Source organism: Aquarana catesbeiana, linkage group LG06 (genome assembly GCF_042186555.1).
Source record: "Aquarana catesbeiana isolate 2022-GZ linkage group LG06, ASM4218655v1, whole genome shotgun sequence".
Classification (NCBI taxonomy): Eukaryota; Metazoa; Chordata; class Amphibia; order Anura; family Ranidae; genus Aquarana; species Aquarana catesbeiana.
The window spans coordinates 79,025,692-79,051,428 of NC_133329.1; the positions used below are offsets into that span (position 1 = coordinate 79,025,692).

Below are 25,737 nucleotides of genomic sequence, written 5' to 3' on the forward strand. Positions count from 1 at the left end.
CCCAGTATAGGATCTTAGGATATTCCCTTTGGAGCTCAGCACAGGACATCTTTACACGTCCATCACCTAAGACACTGGCGTAAAAACTGAGGTATCCCTGCAAGGGGAGGGATTATATAGGGGGTTGAACTTCCTGATTAGGGTGTGACCAGTGTCCAATCACCTAGTGATACCTATATAACCCATCAGTAATTACTGTGGCTCTGTGTCCCGTGATGTTCGAGAAAGAAATTTACATTTCTAGGTGCTCCCTATGAGACAGCAGATCTTGATCGTTTAAGTTCAAATCCACTTTAAATCTAATCTCAAGGCAGATATAAAAATACACCAATAAATTCAGTTATGTATTAATTCTAAAATATGTGTATTTAAAATGCTCACTATCCAAATGCTCCTCACTGCCCTTCTTCCCTACCTGAGTCTAATCCCTATGCAAGCTCCAACATGGACCATCTCACCTCGTCCACACGACGGGCCTGGTGATTGGCTACTAAAAAGGCACCAAGCACAGTTTCCTGAAAGAAAGGGAAAATCACATCCTCTCCCATACCCTAAGTATTGTGCATTTCCAAGAGCTCTGACAGGCAAACAGAACAGTGAGGAGCCCAGAGCAAAGGAGAGCATCAGTGGTAGGAAGAGCATTTTTTTTTTTTTTTTTTTTTTTTTTTTTTAGGAGAACCTAGGACATTCCTGAATGGGCAAGGTGACAGGTTCCTTTTAATACACTTTTTATATAGAATAGCAAAATGTGTACCTGTTACATTTGGACTGAACAGTTTTTGTTTCTGAATGACTAACATTCTCACCTCCTTGATGAAACGGCCAGTCTTGGAGTCCAGCCACAGAATCTTGTCCCCAGAGGTGGACACAAGCAAGTGATATGGACGTCGAGAGGTGAAGGCCAGGCTCATTGCACAATCTAGCTTTGTGCTGTCCAGATCCAGTATACTCACATCTACACGCAGGAGCTGTAAAGTACAGGTATGAGTTTATAAGGGGAGAGGGAGAGACAACAATTTACGGTAAATGAGGAAAAGATAATCCGCACTTCAGTGATTGCTCTTAAGAAGTATAATATTTATTGACAAGCCACAGTGACCAAACGCAAATAAGAACAGTTGACGCGTTTCAGCCTATAAGGCCTACAATTTACGGTACCATCAATAATCACTTTAAAATGGCAATGTGTGTTCTATAATGGAATTCAATCTCATCATTTTTATTCTTCTTTTGCAACCAGTGTTCTTAAAAAGGAGAACTCTGGGCAATTAAAAAAAATATATATATATATATTTTCCCATTACTGCTATTGGGAGCTTTCCAACAATAATACAGATAAATATTAGGCTTGCACCGATACCACTTTTTTTTTTTTAAGACCAAGTGCTCGCCAACACCGATACTTTTTAAATGTCATGTGACAGTGTAGTGTGTCAGTATTTTTTTTTTTTTCTTACAATGCTTTTTTTTGGGGCGTAGGGAGTGGACAGTGTCAGTGTGTTTTGTTTTTTTTTTTTTTTGTTTTTTTTTACAGTTTTACCTTTTAAATATTTATTACAATTTTTTCTTTTTTTCAGCCCTGTTGGGGGTAGCTTTGGTGAGATATCAGGGGTCTAAACAGACCCCTGATATCGCCCCTTTTGAGACAGGGCACGGGACTGAGAACACAGATACCCCAGTCCCTTTCTCTGCAGCCTTAGCTGCACTGAAGATGAAATGGACAGAAAACAGAGGCTCCTGTTTATTCATAAACACAGTTTACGATGCTTAATTATGAATGGACAGTCAGTGATCACTGTGCATTCAGAAAGAAAGGGGCCAGTAAATGACATTTACTGGCTCCTTCCTCCGCTCTCCATCCTGACAGATCTGGGACAGAGGGGGATCAGAGGAGGACAGTCAGGGGTGATCAGTGCGGTGGGGGGGAAGTTACAAGCACCGATCTCCCTGTATAGATTTCAATAAAGCAGCTGACAGTCGCTTCTCCCCCCCCCCGCGGCTTTCAGCTGCTATATTGAAATCTATACAGGGAGATCGGTGCTTGTAACTCCCCCCACCGCTCATCCCTGACTGCCCATGTATCGGATCAAGCATCGGAGCATTTGCACAAGTACTCCTGCAATTGCTCGGTATCGGCACAACCCTAATAGATATAAAAATATTTTTATTTTAGTAGAGTAGGGGAAGGCTAGAACCCTTGTCAGATTTTTATTTGGCAGTGTCCTTGTCACAGATTTGGTCTCGCTTCTGTTTGGTGAACCTTCTTGTCCTTCCCCAGCCAATCCAAAACTAGAAAAAATGTTTTTGTACTGACATACACATTGTTTGTAATCTGAGCTTATTGAAGTATTTGTAAAATTATCGTTACAAAAAGTAGGAAACAGAGAGTTTATGGGTGCGACAGAGGCACTGCGTGATTTCCCTGCAGAATGAACAGTGCTGCCACCCTCTTACTGGAAGTGGGAAAATAGCAGATCCAAGGGTAATAAAACAGTTACAAGGGGAGCTTAGAAAACCAAGCAAGGGTAACACTATTCTTTAGTGTACACTGCAAAAATAAGAAGCGATAGCCCGGCCATCGCACACATCACCCAGCCCCAGCAATTAGCAGGAAAAAGCAGCCTCAGCTCAATTCATCCAGACCACAACTCCAACATGTTTCGTGCCGCCCTCGGAGCTTAATCATGGAGAAGTGTACACTTACATGTTAGGATCTTAGTATTCAGTTTAAAGCCCCACATGATATGCACAGGGTGCTGACAAAAGTGCAATCATTCTAATAGCCCTATATCCATTAACAAATCAACAAAGCTTTCACTTTTCCTTGTGCTAAAACAGACATGCATTTGAGAAGCAGCGTTCTTTTGTGGTCATGAGGCCTGTAACAACAATTAATCACTGTAAGGCAGACCATACATTATTCAATTTTCTTTCCTTCAACCATGGGTTGAAGGAAAGAAAGTTGCTCAATTGTTGATGGGGGAATTCCTCCCACTGCACAATAGTATTCTGACAGTGGGAAGTTTCCCCGCCATCTGAATACATTGATCACTGCCGTTGGCTACAGCCACTAGCAGTGATCAAATGGAGAAAAAAAAAAAAAAAAAAAACACACAACATGACAGGCTTGGTTGTACTGAAGTTAATCAAATGACTTCAGTACAACAAGCCTGCCCATAGATATTGCTGCTGAACAGGCCGAATTTCAATCCATCTATGGCCGGCTTAGGACAGCCTGACAGAAGACTGCCCAATCATCTCCCTCCTGCACCACACCACTGCCTGTATACAGACAGACAGTTGACAAAACAGTCACGGATGAGTTGGGAATGGCTTACCAAGAGTGTGGCAGCTTGAAGGAAAGCATTGATACTTTTTTTAATACCTGCCCTCTGCATGCTGCAAAGGCCAAGGAGGGAAATGTTTGCTTTCTGCCCAAGATGACTTAATTACCTCGTCTAGTGACCTGGCATCCATGATTGTGACAGTGTACTCTGTAGGTCCAACAAAGGCCAACAGACGTCCATCCTTGCTCAGACACAATGCCTGCGGGCCTCGCTCAGAGTTCTTGCACACCACATTACCTAAATAGAAGATTATATATAGTAGCGCAAATTTACACATGAGAAGACATAGAAGCATAAAAGCAGACATGGGGAATAGTGAAGTAATAGGCAGAACTGATCCATGGTTTGTGGAGGAGCTATAGCCAAAGTTATAGCAGACACTGCGGAGTTGATTTACTAAAAATGGAGAGTGCAAAATCTGGTGCAGCTCTGAACAGAAACCAATCAGCTTCCAATTATTTTTTTTTTTGTCAAAGCTTAATTGAAAAAGCTGAAGTTCGAAGTTGATTGGTTACCATGTACAGTTGCACCAGATTTTGCACTCTCCAGTTTTAGTAAATTAACCTCCGATTGTCCGAGTGTGCACAGGTGCGCATTTCTAGTTCTCAGTTACAGCATTTCACTCAGCATATAGTCTCATGTCTGAGAATGTTGAAAGCCAGACCGCAGACTCCTGGGGGCTAAATAAGGGGGTCAAGAGCCAGGAGCACCTATAATATGACATGACCAAGGGATCTGTCCACTAAAGCTATGCCTCTAGGTAAAAGGAACAAAAAAAACACACAAGGAGGAACAATGGGAAGTCTAATTACAAAGTGTCTGCACCCTGTGTGGTTTACAGGGGATTTTCCCTCACTTACCGAGCACACGCAGGACATGCTGCTCCTTGTGTCCAATGCTGTAATAGGCCAAGGATCCCAGAGAGCAGGCACTGTACATAAGGCCCCCATCTGGGGAGAAGAGGAGACCTGTGATAGGACTGCGGTGCTGCCTGTTAGTAGGAGAGAAAATAATCACTCAGACTCACACAATCTGCCTGATCAAGAAAACTGAATATAAATCAAAGACAAGCTTACTTGTGTTCTGCCTGCAGACTTGTTGTTGTGACATCGAAATATCTCACAACTCCGGTGCTGAAGCCACAGGCCAGGGCCTGCTGGATGGGGTGAAATGTTACAGTGCATGGAGTCTCCTCGCTGGCTGTGAAGTCATACAGCTGAAAAAAAATAAGGGTAAACTTGGTAATGCATACACAATAGCAGCGAAAAATTTTCTTCCATGCAATCTATTAATTACCAGACAAGACAGAGAGACATTGGATAGATATTTATGCTTCTAAAAGCAAACAGCTAAGCTTTATGGGGATGGTAGTGGGGTGAAACATTAGCTTCTTCTATCACTTTGATCACTGGGGAATACAGGCGGATTTACCAAGCCCGCAGACTGCCCCGTCCATGAAAACGCAGCACTCCCCCCTCCCCTCTGCTACCCTAATCACACAAGACAAGATCTCTTTACCCAAGTTCCCAACTCCGCCCTCCATTTTACATTATGGAGAAAAAATTAAATTACTTGGCTGCAGCAGGACAGACCTTGAAGATCCAGGTGGATATTCCAGTGCTGGAATCTACAAGTGATAGAGAGGTGATGCTGTCCAGCAGAATCCACCAAGAACTAAAAAATCCATTTGGAGCGGACTGACCCTTTAAGTCTCAAAATAGCTTACTGCACTGTCACACAAAATATGTATTATGTGTATGAGAGAACTTGTCAGGATGCCATCATCTCACCTGTTGCAGAGAAGACATGTCCCAGATTCGTATGGTGTTGTCAGTGGACACGGTGGCAACCTGGCCGTTAGTTGGGTGGGTAGAGAAGGCCAAAAGGGAGTCTGTGTGAGATCTCATTAAAGTTTGGTATCCACGGGTGGGAACATCCAGGACCCCAAGCTCACCGCTTCTAGTGCAGGACAATACACGGAGACCCTCTGGACTGATAGTTACACAGCTTACAGGACCCTCATGTTCTAAAAGAAGAACCAACACAGATAAGCATGCAGAAACCAGGCAGGCTCAGACTAGTTTAGTATAAAGATGATCACAGAGAGCAGGTAGGCTCAGAACAGTCAAGTACGCAGAGACCAGAGAAACTCAAAACCAGATCAGCACGCAGAGACCAGGGGGGCTCAGACAAGCTCAGCATGCAGAGACCAGGTGGGAAACACACCAGATCAGCACACAGATTACTAGATTTTGATAATAAGCACTTCCGATGGTCAGAAATGCATACCATCATATCACAGTTTTCCCTTTCTCAGAAAAATGTGAGGGAAGCAGTTAGTGTGTGTTCACAATATGGCTAAATCATGGCAGGCTCAGAGACAGGCAGATTTCCCACTACCATCATTTTTTTTGCTGAGTCATATGCATATATTTATTCATGGACATCCATAGGGGCCCTTTAATCCAGACATCTGTTAAAACAACTCACCCGCCTCTAGGAAAACCCCTGAAAAGTCTAAGGGCCACAGACGCAAGTATCCATCTTCAGATCCAGTTGCACAGTAGGTGGAAGAAATCGAGAGGCTGTTTATGGCAATGCCGGGACCTTCAAGAACATAAATGAAGTATTACAGACAGACATAAAATATGAATAACATTATCACTGCATTTAAGGAAATTAGATAATATGATCCAAGAATCTCAGGATCTGCTTCCAGTATGCCACGGTATGACAACCTTATGCAGACTTATGCCCCGTACACACGGTCGGACATTGATCGGACATTCCGACAACAAAATCCTAGGATTTTTTCCGACGGATGTTGGCTCAAACTTGTCTTGCATACACACGGTCACACAAAGTTGTCGGAAAATCCGATCGTTCTGAATGCAGTGACATAAAACACGTGCGTCGGGACTATAAACGGGGCAGTAGCCAATAGCTTTCATCTCTTTATTTATTCTGAGCATGCGTGGCACTTTGTGCGTTGGATTTGTGTACACACGATCGGAATTTACGACAACGGATTTTGTTGTCGGAAAATTTTATAGCCTGCTCTCAAACTTTGTGTGTCGGAAAATCCGATGGAAAATGTGTGATGGAGCCTACACACGGTCGGAATTTCCGACAACAAGGTCCTATCACACATTTTCCGTCGGAAAATCCGACCGTGTGTACGGGGCATTAGACTTTGTCATAGTATGCAAAGTCATATCAATCCCAGACAGGGCAAAAGGGCTAGTAATAAAGTATTGCCTGTGGTCTCCATAAAGCTCATCTTTCCCTTTTCTTTACCAACTATGCCTTGTTCTCCATGGTGTCTCTGGGTTGGAGGCAGCAATCTTATTAGAGGCAGGGCTTTGGCTTCCTCATGTTAGAGCAGGAGTGCTCAACCTGTGGCCCTCCAGCTGTTGCAGAACTACAAGTCCCATTATGTCTGTCTGCCTTTGGGACTTGTAGTTCTGCAACAGCTGGAGGGCCACAGGGTGAGCACCCATGTGTTAGAGCCTCCAGCAAGAACAGTAAGCAACACTGTGTTGATATTACCAATCTCATTTAAACCCCCTGAGACTAGCAGTCAGAAGTGGCAGTGTCTTAGATCTCACACTGCAGATATACAGCTATGAGGCTACAGAGCAGGAGTGCCCAGGCACACTGACATACAAGGAAGTGCACTGCATCCCCACCACCACCACCCAAGAGGGGGAAAAAAAAAAAAAAAAAAAAAAAAAAAAAAAAAGTAAATTTTTACTGCTTAGGAACAAACAACACCTCTAAATTTTCCTTATACCATACAAAACCTTCAGTTCGAGTTCAGCTCCACCTCCGGGAATATGTTCCACCCGTTTCAAGGATGGAACATCCAACATGTTCCCAATGCTACAGCTGCTGACAGCAGCAGGAGCCTATGGCTTTGCTGCCATAAGCTTCCACTGCGACGGGAGTGGTGCTGGCCCTGGAGACAGTATTGGAGCAGAATGCATTAAGGTAAAAAAAATGTTTAGACTTTAAAAACCAAGTTAACGATGGCGGAAGTAGATAGAGAAACCAGTGGCGGGGAAATGCTGGAGAGACTCATTACAAAAATGACAGCAGTATGTAGGAGTCTAAACCTGGACAAAATATCTTTCCACCCTACACTATGCTGCCTTGTTAAAACATCACGGTGAACTAACCAGTGTTGAAGGTCTGCTTCTCCCGCCTCTCGCCGTGTTTGACTTGAGTTGGCTGTAGACGTCGCACATTACACAAAACCATGTTCTTGTAGTCTATTTCCATGATGTGGCCACTGCGGCTGCACACATAGCTGAGAAGACACAGGAGAAGAATTTGGAGCAATAACAGCTTACATATACGTTTAGCAATTGCATTTCTTGTAGTCAGCATTACTTACAGTGTCCGGTCCTCCGGCGCTCTATCAGGACTGTGGACGGCCTCAAATGCCAGGTCCGTAAACTCTAGGGTGTAATACTCGCCCAAATTAACTGGACATGACCGCAGCGAACCACTGCGCACCCTCCATAAACGAACATTGTCCTTACCGCATGATACCATCCTGCAGAGAGCAATTTGGTTTACAATACAAAACGTCAGTACAGTTCACTCATTACTGCCAAAGTAAAGTCTTGCACCTTTACCTTTTCTAGTGCTGTGTCACCAAATATTATATTTTATGGACTTTTGCTTGGAAATGCCTTTAAAAGGATAAGTTCACCTTTCGAAAAAAAAACGTCAACCACAACGGTTGATCATATTTGTATTCTATTCATTCACAGGAAACTGAATAAATAATGCATGCATGTAGTGGAGCCCTGCATGGCTGCGCGGTTTTCAAATTGTGAGAGCGGCTGCAGGGAGAAGGCACCATAAAAAACGGCTGCGACATGTACCAAAAGTGAACTTATTCTTTAAAAAGTCTTTTCCACTTAATGGAAATACTTTCTTTCTGTCCTCTCACTCCAGTGTGCTATGTTGGCACAGATCAGTAACGGCTAAGTGTCCTCATGCAGCCCTTTAGAGCAGAGAGAAGGGGGGGGGGGGGGGGGGGGGCGCGTCCGACCAGGGTGGTATATATTTAAGTACACTGAGCAGTGTGGTCATTCTCTGGATGCCTATGGGACTGCAAAGACATATAGCAGATACACTGGGGTTGATTTACTAAAACTAGAAAGTGCAAAATCTGGTACAGCTCTACATGGTAGCCAGCTCCTAACTTCAGCTTGTTCCATTAAATTTTGACACCCCCCCCCAGAAAAAAAAAAAAAAAAAAAAAAAAAAAAAAAAAAAAAGGGGAAGAGAAAAACCCTGGAAGCGGATTGGTTTCTATGCAGAGCTGTACCAGATTTTGCACTTTCTAGTTTTAGTAAATCAACCTCACTGCTCTACTGCTATGCCAGAAAGTGAAAGGCTAAGAAAATGCAGGTTATTAGTATAATCTAACTGAATAATTCTGTGATTTCAACGGGCCTTTGAATTGCTTACCGTTCCTTACTGTACATTGTATTACACTTACCTGGTGTCATCGAAGAAGGCGATCTTCATAGTCTGGATGTCCACATCTGTATGGGCCTTTGCCATGACCACGACTTCCCCTCCCCGACTGGCCTGTGAAGTGTTCCAAACCACCACCATCTGTGCAGAGAAGAAAGACATTGTAGATATAATGTAATAATTATCATCCTTTATTTGGACTGACGCACACATCTACCCATGCTTCATTCACAAATGACAGCTGCAAAAATGGCCACACCTCCCATTCAACTAACCACAATCCATAAAAATTCCCATCATTGCCCAGAACATATTTACAAACAGATCATTCAACCTTTCTAGTGAAAGGTCATTAAAGCTTCATTTTTATTTCTTTTTAAATAAACAAGTCATACTTACCTGCTCTGTAATGGTTTTGCACAGACCAGCCCCAATCCTCTTCTGGGGTCCCCTGCTGGCGCTCCTTCTCTTCGTCGAGTGCCCCCATAGAAAGCCGCTTTCCATGGGGGGGGGGGGGGGGGGGGGCACGACTCCTGTGGGCTCGCTTTCGAGCCGCCCTGTCTGCGTCTGTTGACACAGACAGCGTGGCTTAGCCCCGCCCCCTGCTTTCTCGTCACAGAATTTAAAATTGACAGCAGCAGGAGCAAATGGCTCACACTGCTAATAATCTGGAGGAGAGGAGGTGAGGAGAGAGAGAGCGAGAGATCGCTGTTGCTCTCATGCACAGTTCTGGATCAAGAATGGGCTCGGGTAAGTATGAATGGGGTGGGGAAAGGAGGAGGGGGTGGGGGCATTCTGGGGTGTCACTGAAGGTTTTTTTTACCTTAATGCAGTCGTCTCCAAACTGCGGCCCAGGGGACAGATGCAGCCCTTTGGCTTGCGATTATCTAGCCCTTAAGGCACTATTCTCCCATTGATATGAGACACACCAACAACATTTCTCAGACACCAACAATGGGCCTCCCGATTATTCCAATGATGGGGCACTATTATGCCACCTTATACCAAATATGGCAAGGTTTACTCCCACTGATGCCAGGAAAATTTCTACTCCGGCTGGCCACTGCCCGCCAACCTGAAATCAGAAGGACAATAAACTGGCCGTTTGTTTAGAAAGTTTGGAGACCCCTGCCATGATGTATAGAATGTATTAAAAAGGTGGAAACTAAAAACCTTAAGGCTTTAGAACCACTTTAAGAGTGAAAAAAGGGCATTAGTAGGTCATTAGAGAAGCATATAGAAAAAGAAGGATTTGTGAGTGCAGCATTTTTTGGAATTATAACCACTTTCAACCAGGTTTTTCACCACAAAAATGATAGAATGGATCAAGGAAACGTAAAATTCAACAAATCTGAAAATGTCCCGGACTCTAAAAATGAAAGATCTAGCAGACCAGAGATCTCAGAGAGGCACCTATGACCACTATTAGAGGGGTGAAAGAGAGGACTTAGTTAAAGACTTACACCAAGCCAGTGATCTGGTGATATAAGCAAAATTACAATTTGAATGTTTATGTTACATTGACAAGAAGCCAATGCAAAGACTGACAGAGGGAAGCAACAGCCTAGGAGTGCTGGAAAGATACAGAATTCAGCATTCATAATAGATTTTAGAGGTAAAAGCCCTGTGAATAGAAGTCTTGACAAGAGGTTGCAGAAGGCGAGAAATGACAGCATCTTTCCGAGAAGCTATGTAAATGTAATTAAAACGGACGCATTTAAAAATAAGCCAACATTGATCAGCTCCCCGCTTACTAGACCTTCAGTTTAGGCCCTAGCGATGTAGTAAAAGTCTTCTCACAGTGTTCTGGAAAGCATAAATGTTATTTGGAGGCTGCACGAGATTTCAATTGTACATGCATAAACATTTTTTTTTTTTTTTTGTTCGTGTTATATTATCAAAATCTCCTGAGATCTTGCTAATAAATTTCCAAGAGCTGCCTGCAGCCTCTTGCCAGAAGGCTGTGGGACCTTCCAGCACTATCAGAAGCACACTGACATCATATCAAATGCGTGGGGAAGAGCCAGAAGTCGTGCTGGCACTGCACATGCCCAGCCGCTATTGGAATGATCTTGGGAATTGTAGTTTGTTTCCTTTATACTTGTAAATGTTAACGGATTAAAAAAAACAAAACAAAAAAACAAAAAACACACACACACTTTCTATCAAGGATTTTACAGTATGCAAGCCTGGAACTCTTTTTTCCCCCTCTTTCTGAGCATTGGTCCAGGGAAACATCTCTAGGCTGGAGGAGTAGTGGATGTTTATACGTGTGTGTGCGTGTGTGTGTCTCACATTTTTATAAATATTTTATTATATCTTTTCATGTGACAACACTGAAGAAATTACACTTTGCTACAATGTAAAGTAGTGAGTGTACAGCTTGTATAACAGTGTAAATATGTTGCCTCCTCAAAATAACTTAACACACAGCCATTAATGTCTAAACCGCTGGAAACAAAAGTGAGTACACCCCTAAGTGAAAATGTCCAAATAAGGCCCAAAGTGGCCACCATTATTTTCCAGCACTGCCTTAACCCTCTTGGGCATGGCGTTCACCAGAGCTTCACAGGTTGTCACTGGAATCCTCTTCCACTCCTCCATGATGACATCACAGAGCTGGTGGATGTTAGAGACCTTGCGCTCCTCCACCTTCCGTTTGAGGATGCCCCACAGATGCTCAATAGTGTTTAGGTCTGGAGACATGCTTGGCCAGTCCATGACCTTTACCCTCAGCTTCTTTAGCAAGGCAGTGGTTGTCTTGGAGATGTGTTTGGGGTCGTTATCATGTTGTAATACTGCCCTGCGGCCCAGTCTCTGAAGGGATGGGATCATTCTCTGCTTCAGTATGTCACAGTACATGTTGGCATTTATGGTTCCCTCAATGAACTGTAGCTCCCCAGTGCCGGCAGCACTCATGCAGCCCCAGACCATGACACTCCCACCACCATGCTTCACTGTAGGCAAGACACACTTGTCTTTGTACTCCTTACCTGGTTGTCACCACACACGCTTGACACCATCTGAACCAAATAAGTTTATCTTGGTCTCATCAGACCACAGGACATGGTTCCAGTAATCCATGTCCTTAGTCTGCTTGTCTTCAGCAAACTGTTTGTGGGCTTTCTTGTGCATCATCTTTTCTGGGACGACAGCCATGCAGACCAATTTGATGCAGTGTGTGATGTATGGTCTGAGCACTGACAGGCTGACCCCCCACCCCTTCAACCTCTGCAGCAATGCTGGCAGCACTCATATGTCTATTTCCCAAAGACAACCTCTGGATATGACGCGGAGCACTCAACTTCTTTGGTCAACCATGGTGAGGCCTGTTCTGAGTGGAACCTGTCCTGTTAAACCGCTGTATGGTATTGGCCACCGTGCTGCAGCTCACTTTCAGGGTCTTGGCCAACTTTTTATAGCCTAGGCCATCTTTATGTAGAGCAACAATTCTTTTTTTCAGATCCTCAGGAGTTCTTTACCATGAGGTATCATGTTTCCAGTGACCAATATGAGAGGAGCGCGAGCGATAACACCAAATTTAACACACCTGCTCCCCATTCACACCTGGGACCTTGTAACATTAATGCCTCGTACACACGATCAGATTGTTGGCCAACAAAACCGTGGAATTTTGTTCGAAGGGCGTTGGCTCAAACTCGTCTTGCATACACACGGTCACACAAATGTTGGCCAACAATTACAATCGTTTTTCAGCTCTTTAGCGCCACCCTTTGGGCTCCTTCTGCTTATTTAGTGTTAATAGAAGTTTGGTGTGTGTTGATTTGCGCTTTTCTTTTTGCGTTTTTCATTTAGCGCTTTTCAGCTCGTTTCTGAACATCCGTTCGTCAACCAGACATGTTACGGAATGGGAGGAGATAACGGGTTATTTATTATTGGCCTTGGAGTTATTGCTTTGACATTATTTTTTGGTTGAATAATGATTTGATTTGGTATATTTTCTATATTTTTGGATGCATGGAATGCACTTTTTGGTTAAGTTCTATTGGCATATAGCTTGTCTAATTTTATTTGTTTTGTTTTTTTAATGCACAATAAATAAAATTGTGGAGAATAATACTTGGCTATGTGTTTTTCTTCAAATGACAGTTTGGGAGTAGGCAGTTACATTTAAAAAAAAAAAATACAATGTAAAATTGACAAGGGACACTGACATCTTTGGTTCGCTGTATCTTTGATCTTATAAACTACAGGGTAATGGTGTTGTGGTAACTTGACCAAATTAAAACAAAAAAAAAAACAAAACAAAACAAACAAACAAACCATAATATTATTCTTGTTATCACTAGAAAAAAAAAAAAAAAGCCTTTGAAAATTTGTTTGCAATACCTCCATCAGTATTACCAGCAAAGCAGCTTCATTATTATCCCATTAAAGAAGAAGAGAATTGTGCGCTGCATTTGGAGATTTCATAATTTGCCACGTCACGAATGTTAATTCTCCATTACGAACGCTAGTTTACAAGACCGGCCGCTTCCGGCTCGTCCTTGCTTCCGAGCATGCGTGTATGTACTTTGGACTTTTGTCTAACGGACTTGTGTACACACGCTCGGAAAATCCGACAACACACATTTGTCCGCGGAAAATTTGAAAACCTGCTAGCCAACATTTGTCGGCGGAAAGTCCGACAACAAATGTCAAACGGAGCATATACAGCCCATCATCGAACACTTCCCGTCAGAAAGTCCGATCGTGTGTACGGGGCTTAACGAGTCACATGACTCCGGGGAGGGAAAATGGCTAATTGGGCCCAATTTGGACATTTTTATTTAGGGGTGTGTTGAGTTATTTTGAGGGGACAGCAGATTTACACTGTTATACAAGCTGTACACTCACTACTTTACATTGTAGCAAAGTGTCATTTCTTCAGTGTTGTCACATGAAAAGATAGAATAAAATATTTACAAAAATGTGAGGGGTGTACTCACTTTTGTGAGATACTGTATAATATATACACTTCTGCGTGACCTTAAGTGAAGTTTCAACATCAATGTGGGAAGGCACGGATTACATCACCAATGCGTTAACTGGAAGCCTAGTGAGAGGGGAGCCAATCAAAGTTGGTGCTTTAACATGGTTTTCCTAATCCCCTTTCTGAAAAGCGAAGATTTGTCTAATTTGGGGGTTCACTGTAAGATGTTTCACAAGTGGATGAAGCAGACCTAGGCTTGGCTAGACTAGATTTGTTAACAAGATAAAAACAGCCGAATACACCACTCACCGTTTTCCCATGTCCATCCTTCCCAACTCCACACAGGACAGAACCACTGTGTGAGAAACTGCAAAATATATTGTAGATCAATTAAGGTTTGAAGTTTGCATAAAATATAACAAGGCATATGGTCTGTAGTTGAGCTATTACAATCTCACACTCCCACGGCAATTTCACAGTTTGCTTTTCATCCTAATTCTTAATAAAAATTATATATATATATATATATATATATATATATATATCACCTAGGGAATTAAAGTTCTAAGCAGGAGCACACGCTCTGTTGAGCAGGCTAACAATTCTCACCTGAGGTACGACATCGAATGAGCGTGAGTTTTGAACATAGCGAGACAACTTCCTCTCTGAAAGTGCCACAGGCGCACCATACTGAGGGGTCCAGTCTGGGCAGAGGCCAAGAGGGCACAGTTTCCACTAAATGCCAGTGCTGACACCTGCATGGAGAAGATAGATACACACCATTTGCACCTATACAGCCAATTTACCAATCTCAATTGAAATTACAAAACTAAAAATTCCTTCAGTTCTAAGCTTTGAGTGCTGAATTCAGATCTTAAAAAGGCAGTTCTGGCTGTAACTTTCAACAAGCTTGTGCCAGGCTTTGTCTTAAAACATTAGTAGAAATCAGGAAAGGTGATATAGAGTAACAAACCTTGTCAGTGTGTCCCAAGAAAAAACGTTGCTCTCCACTTTCCACGTTGAAAACTACAATAACGGCATGGCAAGGATAGACCACAGAACAGCCAGCGTGAGTCCAGAGAGCCTGAAAGACACAGAGGATTCTGGGATTAGATAGGAGCACAACAAATGCTGGGCAAGATGTGATAAAAGGAAATATATGAAAACAAAGTACATTAAGACAGAGGAGCAAAATATGAGGGACACAGCAGAGAAATGGGTCACCATATAAAATCACAAGGTACACAAAAATTAATCTCAGATCAACAACAAAAGCATGAACGATACTACAAATTCAGGGATATATAAGGGAAGTAAAGATGGTCCAAATAAGGCCACTATCACACTGAGGTGTTTTACAGGTGTTTTGCGCTAAAAATAGGACATGAAAAGCGCCTGTAAACTGCAGCCCCAGTGTGAAAGCCTGAGTGCGCTTACAGGACAGGAAAAAAAGTCCTGCAAGCAGCATCTTTGGGGCGGTGCGGAAGCAGTGTATACACTGCTCCTAAACTGCCCCTGTCATCAATGGTCAGTGCTTCGGCAGCGGCACTTTTAAGCCTTTTTTTTGGCCGCTAGCGGGGGTTAAAAGCTCCTTGCTATCGTCCGAAAAGCGACGCTACAGCGCCGTTAAAAATAGCAGCGCTTTACCGTCAATGCCCCCCAGTGTGAAAGTGGCCTAAGATGAGCCATAAGCAAATGTTTGAAGCAAGAACAACAACAACAACAGAGTTTTATAGGACACGGGAGGTGTATTAGAAAAACAGAAGGAGGGAAACTTTTTGATAGAAGCATGAGCAAGGTTGGACAGACAGGATACAGCAGGGGATTCTGGGACAATAGAGATTTATATGAAGGATAGCAGAGAAGACCTTATTGATAGAAGGATAAGCAAGGTTGAAAGAACAGAATACAGCCAATGATTTTGGGATACAGGAGATGTATAAAGCATAGCATAAAGACATGGGCAAGGTAGGAAAAACAGGATAAAGCAGAGGATTCTGGGATACACTAGCTGCATGAGTAAGAGGTGATGAGAGGTGATGCATGAGCAAAGTGTGAAGGACAGGATACAGCAAAGAATTCTGATATTAGAAACAGAATGTTAAAGAGGTTCTCCAGTCTCTGGTGTGACTTTTAATAAACAGTCAATCACCTGTCCCACGATCCAGCACTGTGCTCACCCCAGCCGGTTTCACCCCCTGTCCTCAGCATTTTAACTGAGGGCACCCGGCTGTGGAGGGGGGTTTGGGGGCGGGGCCTAGGCGGTCAGAGCAGAAGTGGGAGCAGGTGCCTGTCAAAATTAGGTACCCGCTCCCCCCTCCTCCCCAAAAGTGCCATTTCATTTAGGAGGAGCGGGGGGAGAAGGCCTTAAAAGTGAAAAATCCCCTTTTGGGTGAAGCTCCACTTTAAGGCTTAAAGTGTATGTCTCTCTGTGCAATTGGACAGTTCTAACTCGGTGCAACTCAAGTCACTCCAACTTAAAAAAAAAAAAAAAAAAAAAAAAAAAAAAAAGGTTCCTGCGCTACTTTTGGTGAGACTTGCATTGACTTCTGTTAAAGAAGTCACACGCAGGTCGTGCTGAAGTCACGGGCAATGTGAACCCGGGCTAAAGGGTTGATTTACTAAAAGATGGAAAATGCTAAATCTGGTTCAGCTGTGCATGGTAGCCAATCAGTTTCTAACTTCAGCTTGTTCAATTAAGCTTTGACAAAAAAAAAAAAAAATAAAAAAATAAAAAACACCTGGAAGCCGATCGGTTTCTATGCAGAGCTTCACAAGATTTTGCACTGTCCAGTTTTAATAAATCAACCCCAGTGTGTCATTCATGTCTGCTGCCTTGTTCCTCTGCTATCAGCATAAGAGAAAAAAGGTGTCGGGGAGGGGCCTCCAGCTGATTGACAGCTTCAGCTCTGTTCCTGTGAGCTGTGCGGAGAGGGGTGTGTCCCTTCCTTCCAATCAGCTCTCAGAACTCTCCTCACCGAGTTCTGCAGAGTGTAACTTCAGCTCTCTGACATATTTTTTTCTGAACGCTCAGACAAGCTTTAAAATTCAGCAGTTAGAATGAATGTAGAGAAAAGTGGGCTGAAGATAGACAGACACAACTTACGTAGGAGAATTTGTTTAATCTCTGAATCACCTGAGGCCATTCATTTCACTGGGTATATGTAAGGGTTTACAACCACTTTAAGGCTTAAACCTCAGACATGAAATATGAACAAAGCATATCCCTCTATAGTGTGTACTTGTCTCAATCCAGAGCACCAAGTGTCATTTCTGTCTCCTGCTTCATTCCTTTGCTATCACCATGAGTCACTTCTGTCAAGTTTTCCCGAACCACAAAATAAATAAATAATAAATAATTTAAAAATTATATACGTGACAGGGGAGGGAGCTTCAGCTGATTGACAGCCTCAGCTCTGTTCCTGTCTGCTTCCTTCCAATCAGCTCTCAGGAGCTCTCCTTGCTGAGCTCTGCAGAGTGTAATATCAGCTCTCCGCCCACTTATTTTTGAATACTCAGACAAGCTTTATAAATTCTGGACTTGAATGGATGTAGACAAGAGATGACTGCAGATAAACAGGTACAAATTATCTAGGAGCAGTTGTTTAATCTGTGTGCGCATCACCTAAGGTCAGGTCAGTAACATCACTGGGTATATGGAAGTGTTTACAACCACAGTGCCCACAAACATACCAAAAAGCTGACATACAAAAAAAAAAAAAAAAAAAAACAACTTACAAGGCGTTCTGTGCAGCCTCCAAAACCAATGATTTTTCTCAGTTTCAGGATAGGATCTGGAAGGAGTTTCTAGGAAAAGAAGTGAATGTTACAATTTAAAAAAGCTTTGTGTGCCAAAATAGCAAGCCACCTTCTAATGTTATAGTCACAACGGCTATAAAGTGGTGGGCTTCCAATACACCAAGCTCCTGAATGAAGAGCTGTAAATGGCGACATGCAGCCCCACCACTTCCTACCAAAGTCTACCACCTTAGTGCTTCTCAATACAGAAGGAAACGCGAGCTGAGCTTACGGTCAGAAAAACAGCTCATCTATGCTCTGGTACAGAACTATTTTAAAACATATGTAGTCATCTCTGTATATTTTGCAGCAGAACACACCTTTCCCTCTGTTCCTGAAGATAACGGTACAGGTCTGTGAGAAGAGGTGCAGATAACCTGAGAGGTAGAAAAGAAGAAGCTGTTATATGCAATGTATCCGGAGTTTTAAAAGCTTACGGTGGAACTAAACCCTCCTAACTTTTTCAGCCAAGGAAGCTGCCATCTTAAGCAGGCCATACACGGTCGAATTTCGAACAAATTTTCTTTTCAATATCAGAATGTTCGTTTTTTTGTGATCCGATGATGCCACCATTGATTTTCGAAATTCGGCCAACCAAGCCTTCAATTTCACCGCATGTTGCTACAGAAAAGAATTTTCGTGGTCGGGAATCTTTTCTCTCTGTAAATTTTCTTTTCTTATTACATTTCTCCTACGATTCTCCCATCATTGATTAGAAAATCATTTGTTTTTCTAAAAATTTCCAACATGTCCGATTCCTCAAATTTGATTGCCGCACGAAAATCAGCTGTTGTTGCAGCCCACTAATGGTGCGAAATTCACACGAAAATTCTTTCATACGATTTTCGAAAGAAAATTCTTACAAGATTCGAACCGTGTATGGCCGGCATTAGCTTCTGTTTGATCTGCCATAGTGCTGCATGTGTGATCAGTTATGACACCAGACATTTAAAGGTTTGACAGTTTGGTTAAGAGCACAACCAATGTGACAGTTACACTTCCGGCATGCCAGAACTTTTTTTTTTAAACCGTTAAATTGATGGGTTTAGTTCCACTTTAAGATATGTGCTAACCTCACGACCTTTTATAGGCAAAAAAAAAAAAAAAAAAAAAGGGAGGAGATATAGACAAACCAGTACTTCCATTTCAAAACCTGAAAGGGTAAAGCTGAAGTTTTTGAATGCTTATACTTTGCCTTCCATTAATCGGACAGATGGGGGGGCGGCACACATTTCCAGCCCCTCCTTATCTGTAGGATTAAGCCAAGTGTTGGGTGCAATGCATCAGTAAATTGTCCCAGACAGGGCCCCTTGAAGATTGTCGTGGGGAAAAAAAAAAAAAAAAAAGTTTACAAAAAAGTTAGATGTTATGACCGCTGGTTTTCTCTCATTATTTTTTAAAAAAAGTATGGCCAAAGCTTTTTTTAGCTGTACTTTTCCTATGGCTCACAGGAGTACAGTTTGTTCTGCACTCCCGTGACAGCGGGCAAAAGTCCATGGTCGGCTGACATCACTCAGTCCAGACGATGGATCGATCATGATTTTACAGATAGGACCCACCCCCAAGCCTGGACCGACCACTTGCTCAGCCTCTCAGCGAGCCTTTGGGAGACAGAGCAAACTGTTGTCGCCCCCTGCACAGCCAGTTGCTCCAATGAGCACTGGAGGGGCAGAGAGCCAGTGACTGACAGTCACTGCTCTCTGAGCAGAGGGAAAAACTGAGTGATCAGCAGTGTTTGATCACTCAGTTCTCAGTGTAGAGGTGGTGGGGGAAAAGATGCAGCACCCAGGTGAATATCATTTTTTTTTTTTTTATAAACCTGAACGTCTCTTTTTAGGTTTAAAACTAAATACAGAAGCTCTTTAGGTGCATATAATAAAGAATGAACACTTGCATGCTTTCCATGTTGGGAAATAAAAAAACAAACAAAAACAAAACAAAATTTGAGTCTCTTTAGTAAAATGCAGAAACAGAAAATTCTTGCAGAATCTTTATTAATGTCCCCAACCACTATTATTTGTTAGGCAAGGAGTATTGAATCAGTCAAGGGGGATCTTTCAGACACTCCACCATATCACAGGAGCTTAGAATATAGAGTGCAACTCACTTGCTCTGAGTCATTGTTGTGCCTGAGGATAGAGAGGTTGGTGCCATTGTGTGCGTACACATGGATTCCTCCATCATCCTCCTCAGCAGCTGTGCTCTCCGAATCCTGGTCCTTGGCATTCCTTCCTCGCACAGATAAGTACCGCTCCGGGATGGAGTCTACACAAAGAGGATTAGCCCGTGGAAGCTGAGGAAAGGATAATGAGGTAAGTAGAAACAGGGAATATAATGAGACAAGATGGAAGCAGAGGTTCTGCTTACCGGTCTGGGGGTGGTGATCTGCTGGATGAGGGACACCCTGTCCTGCACTGGTTTACTGACAGTGACGGTGCGTGGGTATTCGCGGATAGGACTGCGAGGTAGGGAGGCACCTGCGGTTAGAGAAAACAAAAAAAGGTCAGCGTGAGTCTCAGCAAAGAGATTTTGGAGACAGTATTGGGATTTTTGGTTATAATATGGCAGATATAAAAGCTGCACATCTCACCAGGGGCTGCAGAAACAGTCTGTCCTTTCTGAATGGAGTCATATGGCAGCTTAGAGCCATCTGAAGGAAATCTAGGAGGAAAAACAGAGTTAAGGCTTCGAAACTAAATTCATTATTTTCCCACTTGCATCCATAACTGACAATGACAAACCTTTAATATCACTTTAAAGTGTCCTAGGTAGCAATATTGCAAATGTGCACCTGAGTTATTTTTTAGAGCAACCATTCTCAATCTGGCTTCTGTTGAACCCTATGGGTCCCCAACAGGTTGCTAGTGGTTCCTATTAGCTGTAGCCGATTATCCTCTCATCTGAGGATTCCTGGACATTTCTGTGTCCAATTCCACTTGGCAGAGCCAGTGACATGTCACCATTGATCTTCCAGCTGTTGGCAATTCTGACCACTACTGTAAGAGGGACAGTCTTCCCACTAACTACCAATGTAAGGGGCATTTTATCCCACTGTCCCCCAAGACATTGAAGTGGTTAGCACTGCCGCCTAGCAGCATTGGGGGCGTTGGTTTGAATCCCAACCACAGCACTACCTGCACGGAGTTCTCCCTGTGCCTGCATAGGTTTCATCCGGGTATTCCAGTCTCCTCCCAAAACTCCAAAAGACATGCTGGTAAGTTAGTTGGTCCTAGTATGAGTGTGTTAGGGACCTGGGATAAAAAGGTTCTGAAAGGCTGCTTTTGACAAATGTCCCTGTGGAGCCCAATAGAGCCTAAATCCAGCCATAAACAGGGCCTTGACCCAAAGCAGGCACCACGCCTTGCCACCTACTGGAACTAAGTCCTACCTCAGCATCCAGCTGTCAAATGCATGAGCTTGAGAGACAAGTGGAAGACCTGGATAGTAGAATGGCAGGGATCTGAGCTCAGTGCCAACTACAGCAGATGTCAAGGCCTTGTATACAGCCTGAGCCTGTGATCTTAAGGACTTTACAAGAATAAAAGAAGCAACTGATAGAGCATGGTGATGGACAATGGTGTGGCAGACCATTAGCAGTACTGCTAAACACTTTCTAAGCCACGGCAAGTTTAATGTAAATGATCGATTAACATCTAACTTCAGGCATTCTCTTTGTCAGTCTATGGCAGCTAGAGGATGTAGGTAAAAGTGGTACCAAACCCTCCTATCCTTTACAGCCAAGGAAGCTGCCATCTTGGCCTCTGATCTGTAACTGCCATGGTGCTGCACATGTGATCAGTTATGACACCTGAAATTTGAAAGTTTGACAGTTTGGTTGAAAACACAAGCAAATGTGACAGTTAGCAACTTTTGTTTTAAACATTAATCGATCGGTTTAATTCTGCTTTAAGACCGTGCCAAGGAGAAAACTTAATTGGTTGCTATGTACTGATTGGTTTCCTACTATCAAGTCAGCCTTACAGAACTGAAAATTGAAATAAGGACTGTTTGAAAACAAACTATAACAATGCAAATATTTTTGCAAAGTCGGTTGATTCGAATTGGTTATTATAAAACGAACAATGAGTTGAGTCACAGGGATGTTACAAAGTCTTTTAGGGCTCACCGTATGAAGTCATAGAAGTCATGCCATTTTTCTCCCTTGGGCACTGGAAATGCCATCTCACGAGGCATTGCGGCGACCCCTTGTGGTAGGGATTTGGAATGTCGTGCTTCCATAAATGATAGGTCTGGAATGATCAGGTAAGAAGTATTTAACCAAGGAGGAACAACTGTATAAAGGCTGGAAATAATTCTACGATAATTTTATGTGGTTTAAAGCAGTGGTTCTCAACCTTGTCCTCAAGTACCCCCAACAGGCCATGTTTTGGGAATTTCTCTTAGATAAAATAGCTGTCCAAAATACCAAACCATTGACTCTGATTTAAAGCACCTGTGCAAGATAAAGGAAAACCTGCAAACATGGCCTGTTGGGGGTACTTGAGGACAGGGTTGAGAAGCACTGGTTTAAAAGGATAAGTTCACCTTTGGGAAGATGTTAGGTTCCATCCGTTTTTTTGGGTGGAACATGTAACATTTTCCCAATGCTGCAGCCATTGCCCAATCCCCACCTCCCTGTGACAGTAGTATGGGGAGAAGTTCCCAGTACTAGCTGTCAGTTTTTTAAATAAGCATGGCCCTGCATCATTCATTCACAGAGCTCTGTGTATGAATGAACTACAAGTCCCGACATCCTTTGTTGATGTTGGCTTGTAGTTCATTGATTTTTCCCGTCAGTGTATCTGCTTGCCTGTACGGAATGTACAGGCATACAGATAAAGCGATAGGTCTGAAGGAGACCTGCATGGCACCAGCGATCTACTGATCGCTGGTGCAATGCTTTACAGACGCAAAAAAGAAATAATAAAATTAAAAAATGTTTACATGCAAACAAAAATGTGCATTTATTTTATTTTTTAAGTGAACTTATACATTTAAAATAGCGATTTCAAAAGGGCAGAGCAATGATGATTAGCAGTGCAGAATAATCAACAACCAGAATTAGTGCATCCCTTATATTTTGTACTGCCACATGCAGACACCCTGCACAATAACGTCACAGATAGAAGACCTTACCTGGCTGGAAGACCAGGTCACTGGTCATCAGATTCTTCACTAGCAGACTTGAGCACAGCTTGACGCTCCTCAGGTGACTGTACTTGCGGCTCAGATACATAGACAGGATGTATTGGAGGTCCAGCAGAAGGCAGGTCCAGCGGGAGCCTGTGGGGGCCGGACCCACTAAGCCTGGTAAAAGCAAACAGAGTCAGCTACTGGGAACTATGCGTTTTTAATATTTAATTAAGAGTGGGTAAGAAATGGAGCTGCTTAACCTCACTGAGCGTGTTGATACATATGTGTGGTCACTGGCACTGGTGCTTTATCCAATGCAACTAACCTATTCCACCTACACTCAGGTGGACTTCATTTTATCTTTAGCCACCTAGGCACATCGTTTTTAGTTTTTTCACAGCATCTGTACAGTCAAGGTTTTTGAGTGGATACATATCCACTTCAGGTTTTAACATCATATGGGCTTGTCCACACTTGCTTTGGTCTCTAAAGTGCGATCCACAGCATATCACCTCCTCATTACTGGCTTTCACCCCTTGAAGACCGCAATAGCACACCACAACTGTGTGGAATCTCAGCTGAGATCAGTATGATGCATCAGGCAATGAGGGTTGCTCTTTGCTGTCAATAACCAAAAACACAATGGAGGTTGATTTACTAGAAACCAATCAACTTCTCATTTCAGCTTGTTCAATTAAGCTACAAACCTGGAAGGGGGTTGGTTTCTATGCAGAGCCGCACCAGACTTTGCACTCTCCAGTTTTAGTAAATCAACCCAAAATGTGTAAAGAAAAAAAAAAAAGAAGTATACAAAACCCCACACCACACAACCTGGGAAGAAGGTGAAAAATAAACAAAAAAAGGGGGGGGGGGGCTGAAGGATTCTCTCCCACAGGGTTTAGTCAGATCCTTGTGCCAGCAAGTTGCTAATCATGGTCAATTGAAAGCAAGGTCCCTGTTCATGGTCACCTGGGGTATTATATGCAATCAAAGGATCCCAAACTTTGAGAAGGTTGGTGTGGGTGTTGATCACTATTCTCTGATAGCGGCACCTGTATATAATGGGGTTGATTCACTGAAGCCAAATAGACTGCTCACTTTTGAGGGAATTTGCCCCAGAGCTTAGTAAATGTGGTGAAATTTTACTTTGTAAGGAATACCCAAACATGTACAAAGAAAATTGGGGGGAGGGGAAGACTGTGGGGTTGATTTACTAAAACTGGAGAGTGCAAAATCTGGTGCAACTCTGCATTAAAAAAAAAAAAACACAATCGGCTTCCAAAAACTTAACTGAAAAAAATTGAAGTTAGAACCTGTTTGGCTACTATGCACAGCGGCACCAGATTTTGCCCTCTCCAGTTTAAAAAAAAAAAAAAAAAAATCAACCCTAGTATTTTTGCTTGACATGAATGAACGAATGAGGGAAGTCAGCAGACCTTTGCCTCATTCACTAAGCTCTTGGGAAAATCTCTTTACAAACTTCCCTTGTGATCTTTTTGCCTTTAGTAAGTCAACCCCAAAATGTGAGCCAAATTATGACTTGGGGGGATAAAGACTTTAGCACATTCCATTATATATATATATATATATATATATATATACACACACACACACACACACATTATTATATATACACATACACACACTTCCTACCCACCATATGTATACATTACAAGAAGCAAACTTTGCAAAGACCACATGACTTGGAAAACCTATGATACAGAACATCCATATTGTTAGTTATCCCACGTATACTTACCATCACGTGCTGCCTGCATAGTGCTGTCATAGACTGACCCTTTTATAGCACCGCACACAAATGGGAACTGTAGCCATGTAGCTGTGGATTTAAATTCCTTGAAAAGATTGGAAAAGGAAATCCGGATGGTTTGGCTATCCTGGAGACAAAAAAAAAAAAAAAATAATAATAATAATAAATTATTATTATATGCAATTATATTATACACATACATTCATAAATCCTGTTTCTCAAAAGGTTTAAGAAACATCCAAAAATAAAAAAAGGGGGAAGGGTACAGGTAAAGCAATCCCTTTAAAAAAAAAAAAAAAAAAAAAAACACACATCACATTCACTGCTTTATAAACAACCCTAAGGTTTATGGGGTTAAGTATCAGTTAAGTTAATAACAGAGCCCCAGAGGATAAAGGGCAAGGCACTCAACACTTAGGCACAAGACACTTATCTAAATAGCTCCTACAGCTGTAAGGCTAGGTTCACAGTTGTGCAGGTGGTTGGAGGTGCAGGACAGCGGGTAAATTTCACCTGTTCCTGCACTCGCAGCCAAACTGTGCTGCTTCCTTTGTAGAAACGTGGGGTTGCCATTCGTTCTTAAATGGCACTCCACACATTTAAAACTGTAGCACATTTTAGGTTGTGGGAAATCACATGGTGCAAAAGCACCATACGAATTCCCTCCTGTTTCCTTTTACAAATGGCGCAGGAACCTTTTTTCCCCTGCATGAAACACAGGCACAGCAGCCCATTCAATAAATGGGCTGCTGTGCCTGTGCAAATGTGGCTTGCAGAGCTGCATGGATGCGAACCTAGCCCTTCATTTAACAACAATAATATTAATTAATACAACCCCTGCAGATAACCCATTTAGACCGTTAGCGAGACAGACAGGACAGTAACTCAATATGGATGTATACTGTACAGTTCTATGCAGACCTTGTGTTGCGGAGTCTGTGGCTTTCCTGTAGGAGAGCTATGGACCCCTATAGAAAAAAGGAACCAAATGGCGGGCCACTGTGGACATGCTACATGCACAGTTCTCCCTTAAAGTATGCTACAAAAAAAAGTGCAGTACATCTCTGCAATACATGCACATTTTAAATGCTTTATCCCGTAAAATGGAGGGAGGGGGAGAGGGAGGGGGAGAGGGAGAGGTGTGACACCTCTGGCAGGATCCATTGGAAATGTTTGCACACAATAGAAAGCATTTTGTTATATCTGTTTGATATTTAAAACAGACAAAAAGGGAGTAAAGGTGAGAAGCAAATTTTTAGGAA

General features: G+C 42.7%; 1 protein-coding gene across 1 annotated transcript in view; it reads right to left on the reverse strand.

Annotated features, from left to right (window-relative positions):
- Window positions 1-25,737, reverse strand: part of WDR90 (WD repeat domain 90) — a 62,574-nt gene that overhangs the window by 33,259 nt on the left and 3,578 nt on the right. Inside the window, exons 4-23 of the mRNA XM_073636287.1 lie at window positions 24,464-24,602; window positions 22,708-22,878; window positions 21,698-21,821; window positions 20,162-20,232; window positions 19,939-20,048; window positions 19,679-19,864; window positions 17,892-17,948; window positions 17,512-17,580; window positions 14,747-14,857; window positions 14,383-14,528; window positions 14,083-14,140; window positions 8,863-8,981; window positions 7,744-7,905; window positions 7,526-7,656; window positions 5,838-5,954; window positions 5,138-5,373; window positions 4,424-4,563; window positions 4,208-4,338; window positions 3,454-3,584; window positions 807-968 (exon numbers count right to left, since the gene is read on the reverse strand). Of these exons, the coding sequence (XP_073492388.1) occupies window positions 807-968; window positions 3,454-3,584; window positions 4,208-4,338; window positions 4,424-4,563; window positions 5,138-5,373; window positions 5,838-5,954; window positions 7,526-7,656; window positions 7,744-7,905; window positions 8,863-8,981; window positions 14,083-14,140; window positions 14,383-14,528; window positions 14,747-14,857; window positions 17,512-17,580; window positions 17,892-17,948; window positions 19,679-19,864; window positions 19,939-20,048; window positions 20,162-20,232; window positions 21,698-21,821; window positions 22,708-22,878; window positions 24,464-24,602 (2,571 nt within the window). The remainder of the gene's footprint in view (window positions 1-806; window positions 969-3,453; window positions 3,585-4,207; window positions 4,339-4,423; window positions 4,564-5,137; window positions 5,374-5,837; window positions 5,955-7,525; window positions 7,657-7,743; window positions 7,906-8,862; window positions 8,982-14,082; window positions 14,141-14,382; window positions 14,529-14,746; window positions 14,858-17,511; window positions 17,581-17,891; window positions 17,949-19,678; window positions 19,865-19,938; window positions 20,049-20,161; window positions 20,233-21,697; window positions 21,822-22,707; window positions 22,879-24,463; window positions 24,603-25,737) is intronic.